The sequence below is a fragment of the Electrona antarctica genome (genome assembly GCF_951216825.1).
Source record: "Electrona antarctica genome assembly, chromosome: 24".
In the NCBI taxonomy this organism is placed as follows: Eukaryota; Metazoa; Chordata; class Actinopteri; order Myctophiformes; family Myctophidae; genus Electrona; species Electrona antarctica.
In genome coordinates this window covers 14,112,895-14,120,660 of record NC_136803.1, presented here as the reverse complement: position 1 = coordinate 14,120,660, position 7,766 = coordinate 14,112,895, and the positions used below count along the sequence as shown (strand labels likewise).

Genomic DNA, 7,766 nt, shown 5'->3' with positions numbered 1-7,766 from the left:
GGATCGACGCGGAGGGTAAGACTGTGTCGTGTTAGTGTGTTGTTGCAGTGTGTGTTGCAGCGTGTTGCAGCGTGTCAGTGACGTAGTAGCTGGTGCCTTTTGTTCCTGTGCGTGCTTTTGGGGACATGTTTTCAATTGTATATAAGGATACAACTTCCAATAACTATTGAACATATATATATATATTTTTTTATCCTTTATTTACCCAGGGAAGTAGCTGAGCACAGGTGCTCATTTTCAGCAACGACCTGCACATAGAAACACACAGACAGACACACACACACACACACACACATTAAAACCTGGGAGCTGACCAGTACAACCACAGGGGGAGCAGTTGGGGGTTCAGTGCCTTGCTCAAGGGCACTTCAGCGGTATTGGATGAGTGATGACAATCACTTCCCCACCCAGATTTTTCCTGCCCGTCCAGGGAATCGAACCGGCAACCTTTCGGCAACAAGGGTGCTCCTCTAACCCTTAGGCCACCCTGCACTGTTAACAATTTTAAATTTGTTCAATTGATTATTTCATAGCAACTTGTTGCTTTTCGATTTTCGAGTTGACTCAATTTTGTAGTTTAAAACGTTGACAGAACAAACTATTCATTCAACTAGGGCTCATTATTTACTGTAGGCATTAAAACAACATGTATTTTACATTAAGAAATAATTGAGTGAATTACATTTATTTATTTATATAAAATAATGAATAATAAAACATATATACTACAGGTGCTTCTCAAACAAATATATATATCGTGGAAAAGTTCATCGTCTTCCGTAATATAACTTTCATATATTCTAGATTATAATTACGTATAAAGTGAAATATTTAAAACCTTTTTTGTTTTAATCTAAAAAAATCCTAATATTTTATGAGACCACTAAAAAACCATCTGAAAAGTATGTTAATTTATGCACTTGCTACATGGTCTGGGCTACTTTTAAACAAATTATTATCAATGGGGTGTGGCATGGAAGTGATAAGCCTGTGGCACTGTTGAGGTATTATGGTTAGTTTACATGTGAAAGTATTGTGAAGATATTGAACATTGTTACCAATACTTGCACCGACAGAAAATGTTTTAAAAACAAATATACAGGTGCTTCTAAAAGAAAAAGTTGAATATCGTGGAAAAGTTCATTTTCATCCATAATATAATTCAAAAGGTTACTACTATACAACACCCCTACTCTGCAGACAGTCATGACAATATTAACCATCTGCCGTATGCTCTGCAGACAGTCATGACATATTAACCATCTGCCGTATGCTCTGCAGACAGTAATGACATATTAACCATCTGCCGTATGCTCTGCAGACAGTCATGACATATTAACCATCTGCCGTATGCTCTGCAGACAGTCATGACATATTAACCATCTGCCGTATGCTCTGCAGACAGTCATGACATATTAACCATCTGCCGTATGCTCTGCAGACAGTCATGACATATTAACCATCTGCCGTATGCTCTGCACAGTCATGACATATTAACCATCTGCCATATGCTCTGCAGACAGTCATGACATATTAACCATCTGCCGTATGCTCTGCAGACAGTCATGACATATTAACCATCTGCCGTATGCTCTGCAGACAGTCATGACATATTAACCATCTGCCGTATGCTCTGCAGACAGTCATGACATATTAACCATCTGCCGTATGCTCTGCAGACAGTAATAATGAGGCACTGACTTCATTCAGTGTTCTCAAACCTTTTTAATTTCCTGGATCCCCAATTTGGTGTGAATCAGGCCACAGACTCCAATATATCATCATTTTGTACACTCTCTGAGTTACAGATCTGTTAAGGGTCGATTTGGTTCTTAACCCACAGTCATTTAGCTGGGGAACCACTGAAACCCCACTTTGAGAACCGTTGACATCCAACATTAAACGCATCTCATTTCATCTGAAACATTTCACAAGTTGTCTCATTTAAAATGTCATACATTTATTTAAGTTATTTGAGAACACCTTACTTAAGTGAATGTACCTTTTTCTTTTTTCTTTACACATTCTAAAACAAGCACCTCAACATGCGTCAGTGAATAAAAAGTTTTAAAATTTGCAGTGTCAAGTTGAATAATGTTTATGAAAAAAAAAAAGGAATACCAACCTAAAAAATGTTTTCCACATTCCTAAGCCAATACCGGGTTGGTATTCAATATGTGCACTGTCCGATGTGATAGAACAACTCTAAACTATATAACAAAATAATATAAAGTCCAAAACAACTCTGACTGATAATCCAAGAGGTTAAAAAACAGTTTTAAATATGGTGTTACGCTTGTTAACATGGTCTTGTATTATCTTCAATTAGCAAAATATTTAATTATTGGCTCAGGAATGCCACAAAACAACTTAATGTTTTGGTAAGTATCCCTTTGAAGTATAAAGGCATACATCACATACTGTAGTGTTCAAACATCCTCTCTTTAGCTCATGAACATGGAGACTTCACCTCCAACTCATAAACCAGCACTTTCTTTTTCCTGTTGAGGCACATTGTGTTACTCAATACTTGTTGTCACTGACGTTAAATTGTCCACCAAAATGTCAAGGCATTTCTGAAGAACCCTACCAAAACGTCAAGGCACTCACTCAACTACAGAGCGCTTCCAAAACATCAAGGCATGCGCCTAAAAAATGCGTCCAAAACGTAAAGGCCCTTGCCTAAAAAACGCTTCCAAAACGCCAAGGCACTGTCACCGTCTTTATAAGATACTAGTAAAGCATTACACTGCATTGTCAAGACAATTGGTCTAGGACGGTGGTGGACACAGCACCCTAAAAGGTCAGATCACTGTTTGGCTTGATACAGCCTGGCATCAAGAGGTCAAGTCCCGCTGGGGTCTCAAAACATCGTTGTCGTTTACTTTTCTGCGTGATAATCTGACCGCTTTGATATCTCACCGCCTTGGATACAAAACAAAACGAAACAATAATCACGTAGACAAAAAGCAAATAAATAGCATTAGCCATCATTTTTCAGAAGGCTTTCCTTCAGTCTTGGAACGACGACACTTGATGACGATTGGTCTTGGTCGGTTGGTTTGTTGAGTCTTCAGCTGGTTGGTTGGTTATAACGGGGTCTTCAGCTGTTGGTTGTTTGGTTGGTTGTCTTCAGCCCACCTGCCACTGCAGAGAGAAGACAAGCAATTACAGTATCAGTATATATATTCACATTTCACAAACAAACCCCAAGGACCGTCCTTGAGGGGGCTCCAGGTGGTCCCCAGCTAAATGATGGAGTTGGTACTTGGTAACCAAATGGACCCTTATTAGATCTTTGACTCTTGAGAATGTAAATGAAACTGTTAATTTATTGTTAAACGTCTGCATTAATTAATTTACAAGAAGTCTATTAAATTGGAGAATGTAGAATAATTGTTATTTTGATCAACGTTTTGCCTGTTATCTCTCCTAATGGTACCAACATCAATACAACATGGAATTGTGGACAAAAACGTATCCAATGACAACATATTCTATACTTTGGGTCTGAGATGCTAAATCTCATCAAATGGTGGTCTGTAGCTCACATGCCAAATAAATAATGGACATAAGCATGCGACTAACCTTCAAGCCACCGCCACCAGAGGGCGACGGTGTCAGAGCCTGTTTCTCAACCTCCTCTTGTTTCTTTCTCTTCCTCTCAACCGCTTCTGGGTTCTTGACTCCCCTGTAGGTTGTCTGGAATACATTAAAAATACATTCAAATTACATTCAATTATATTATATATTATTATTGTCTCCACCAGGCCGAAGGCATGGGGAGAGAGTATGTTTTGCACTCCGTCCGCATGTGTGTGCGTCTGTCCGTCCGTCCGTCTGTTACCAGCTAATCTCCAGCACCATTAACCCGGTCGATGCCAAATTTTGCACACACTCCCTGGATGCCAACGATAAACCTCTGCCCCAAATTTTCCAGAACGGCCTGTTATAGCGCCACCAGGAGGCCGACTTTTGTTAAATACAATTTTCATATTACTCCTCCAGATTCTGTCCAAAAACCCCGCAAATCGTTACACAGTATCTCTATAGTCATGTGTTCAAGACGGATGTGACCGATATTTAATATTCCATCCTAATTGGCTAACATTGGCTTTCACAGTTTGTAGGATTGGCCCGTTTTGAACAAAAAGCCTCAAATCATGAACGCAGCGTGCAATTTACGTGAAATCTTTCACAGACTTTCCTACTAGGCTGAGGATTATATCCCACCCTTTTCACATTGGCCTGTTATAGCGCCACCAACAGGTGGATTTATGCAAAACACATTTTTTCAAACTTTTTCTATAAAGACATGCCCAAAACAGAGACGGTTAAATGTGGTTAAAAAGATGTAATAAATGGATTAAAAAAGGACAAATTGTGTGACATTTAAAAACAAGGCTAGGCAGTGATTTTATATGAATTAAGTGCCGTTATAGGTGACAAACACATAGTCATGTGAGGTGATGGCAGACTGGGCAACACATTTATCTAGGTATTGTGGTCTTTCATGACAAAACTGTGAATATGTGGCAAACCCCAGCGCAGAAACAGGGTGAGGTGTGTGAGCCAATCAGAGCCATTCCAGACGCTGCTCTGAGCCAATAGCAGAAGCTCAGTTTCATCAGCGCATGGACACACTTACCCCCACAATACTTTGGAACGGCTCCCAAGGCTCTTACGCTTTTGGAAATAGATTTTCTGTGTAATAACAAAAAATAAAAATGGCCCAATACGCAATGAAGTCTTTCTATATAGATTCACCTAAGCTAAACTTAAAGTCTTAAACCCTTGTATACTTACTCAAACTGACCTGAGTTACACTGCACTTGGTGTGTCCTTTTTCAACCTACACCAAATCTCTTTGCCAAAATGTACAAGCTCACAGCGTTTGGCAATGTGGCAGGTTGTGAGCTTGTAAGTAGGCTATTTCTGGCCAGTGTGCAGTGTTCCTGCCAGAATGGGGATTGTCTTATATTGTATCATATCGCCGCACACCAAAAAGAATGTGGGTTCCAAATCCATCCCTTTGATTACCTATAGGCACTTAAACCCATTGACAACACAGGCTTAAAAACATGCAGACCTCTGTGTATTGTAGCACTGTACTGTGTATTGTAATGCATTTAAACACAGTGGCCTCCCTATTCATCTGTTTAGTTTGAGAACTACTGTCATAATTATTATGGTAGAATGCAGTTCACTGACTAGATGTAAACAGTGCAACCATATTAGGAACTCAGCTGTCTGTGTTCTGGTATGGTGTGACATCATCGATCTGTTTATAATGAACATTAACCCTGCTGTTAGTCACACAATAATGTTAGTCTATCTTTTACTGTTTCTAATGGATTATATCCTGTAGTTAGACAGTCACACAATAATATGTTAGTCTATCTTGTATTGCTTCTAATGATTATATCCTGTTGTTAGTCACACAATAATATGTTAGTCTATCTTTTACCGTTTCTAATGGCTTAGTTATAACCCATTGTTAGAGCCACACAATAATATGTTAAGTCTATCTCTTTCCCACTCTACTGGAACCTGTCGTTAGAAAGTCACACCACAATATGTTAGTTTACCTCTTTCTGTCTCTTTTCAGCAGCTTCTGCCAGTTGTTGTCTTCTTGTCTCCTGTGAAGAAATAAACACGTCATCAGTGCATGCTTTGGTGATTCACATGTGCTTTTGTACAGACTGGGCAGAAGCCTGTCTAGAACCCATGCCCCTCTGGATGGATCTGTTGTACCACTTGTCAGGGCACTTATTTTTGAGGGGCGCCATCCACTCCAACATCTGGCTTTCAGAGATGACGACATATGGCAGCCAAGTATGTATGCATACGAGGAGGGGGGAAAAAGATTTGTACTCGAGTCTCGAGTCATGACTCATGAAAATGTGTCTGTGACCCACAAATGGGTCTGTGCTTTAAGGTGCCTGCGTATCCTAATAAATGACACGTGTGTGTGTGTGTGTGTGTGTGTGTGTGTGCGCTCCATAGGGCGCATCCACAGTTCCACACACAAAACGCGAGCCCAGGCAGCACTTCAGCCATTCCTTTGATATCTTCCGGGGCTCTGAGCAGCTGGTGGGCAGTGCCATCAAGTGGCGATCTTCCTGACGTGTAGTTCTTTGACTAGTGCAATTTCAACATGAGAACATATGCACGTGCAATCTAAAATATTATCCAGCAATATGAAAACAATAGTGCACCACCTAGACAAATATCAGAACATCATCATTATGAATAACATTAACCACATGCTATGCTTATTCTGGGGGGAATAAGACAAGTAGACAATCTACTCTACAAGCGTTGTGAGCTTGTAGATCGGCTATTTTTGGCGTATTCCAAAGCTTTGGTGTTGATAGCCCTATATGTCTCTGATGTATGTTAACATCAGAGACATTCTAGGGCTATGCATGGTGTTGACAGAAAAAAAGCATTCCAAGAAATGTATTTTGTTTTACTGATCATTGAGATTAGATATTCATAAAAGGGTGCAATATGACAATTAGCCCTGGTCCAGTGCTTACAGCGATGTCTCTCAGTCTGTAACTGGACCAGGGCTATATGACAATAAAGCACATATGTACTTTGTGTTGTATTTATAGGACACAAATCATGAAAGTAACGTTAAGGTACTTTATATTTGTATAGTACAGATGACTGTCTTACTGGATCAGGAGTCACCACCACGTCATCTGCAGCTCCACCGAAACAAGGTAAACACATCCCCATACTGTAATATAAGTATAAATTAATACCTTTAACTAAAGTACTACCAATTAAGTTAAATCATTAACTAACTAACTAACTAATTAACTAGCTAATGAACCTGAACGGGTTAGAAGAGAAGCACAACCACATGTCATCCACAGTGGAGATTAACTCTGATCGAAGAGACCAAAACGATACATAACATAACTAAACTATCTATCTTAACTAGTTATCTACAAGCAGCCTGACTGCACTTATTGACGATAGGTGTTCACACTACAGCATGCGGTTTCAATCCTCTGCCCATTTTGCAGAGGGTTGAATGTTAAAAGATGTTTGTTTTGATGTGCTTCTTCAGAGTGGACTCGGAGCTTTTTGTTTACGTTTAGAGACTTCACTTCCTGTTGGAATGGAAGCAGCGTTGCCAGGTTTTGTGATAGAAACAAGCAACCATGTTTATGAAAACAGTCTCTCGAGACAGACTGATCGATTGATTGATTGATTGATTGATTGATTGACTGACATTTTTATTTCACAGTAGGCCTATGTAGAATGGGTACATTTCATACGAAAGCACGAGTCAATACAAAAACTGCTACTTTGTGGACGAAACCATGATAAAGCAAACTAAGACTTGTTTACAGGGTCCACCAAGACGTACAAATATACACAACAAAAAACAGGAAATCATAAAGGAAGTAAAAAAGGGGAGGAGGCAAAAATACAGTAGGGAAAAAGACCCGCAACTTTATAGAAAAATAACCCCAAAGTCGATTCTAATAATGGCATGGCAACACTGGTTGTAAGGAGGAGGAGAAGGGGGCTGTTACAACAGGGGCTGTTGCATTACTGCCCCCTGCTGCCACGGAGGGGGAAACAACACGCAGGTTGGATAAATGTACTACTTTGATTCAAGATTCAAAAACAAACAAACAAACAAACAAACAAACAATGGAGACCAAGCTCGTTACCAACAACCAGAGGCACCCATGGTGTGGACTGATGAATTCCTGTTCTGTTCTTTTACTATATAGAAGTGT

General features: G+C 39.8%; 1 protein-coding gene across 1 annotated transcript; it reads right to left on the bottom strand.

Annotated features, from left to right (window-relative positions):
- Window positions 1-1,703: 1,703 nt before the first annotated feature.
- On the bottom strand, window positions 1,704-7,141 carry svip (small VCP interacting protein). The gene is made up of 4 exons (XM_079495395.1): window positions 6,685-7,141; window positions 5,589-5,639; window positions 3,589-3,702; window positions 1,704-3,147 (listed from the first exon to the last, which is right to left on the bottom strand). Exons 1-4 carry the CDS (start codon window positions 6,745-6,747, stop codon window positions 3,133-3,135), a joined length of 243 nt encoding a protein of 80 aa, XP_079351521.1. The 5' UTR covers window positions 6,748-7,141; the 3' UTR covers window positions 1,704-3,132.
- Between the last annotated feature and the right edge of the window lie 625 nt (window positions 7,142-7,766).

Bases quoted from the DNA above. Each gene is read 5' to 3' on its own strand.
- svip (XM_079495395.1), bottom strand. From the start codon at position 6,747: ATGGGGATGTGTTTACCTTGTTTCGGTGGAGCTGCAGATGACGTGGTG. The intron at 5,640-6,684 runs GTAAGACAGTCA...ATTTCTTCACAG, and splicing joins TGGTGGTGACTCCTGATCCA to GAGACAAGAAGACAACAACT. The intron at 3,703-5,588 runs GTAAACTAACAT...AATGTATTCCAG, and splicing joins CTGAAAAGAGACAGAAAGAG to ACAACCTACAGGGGAGTCAA.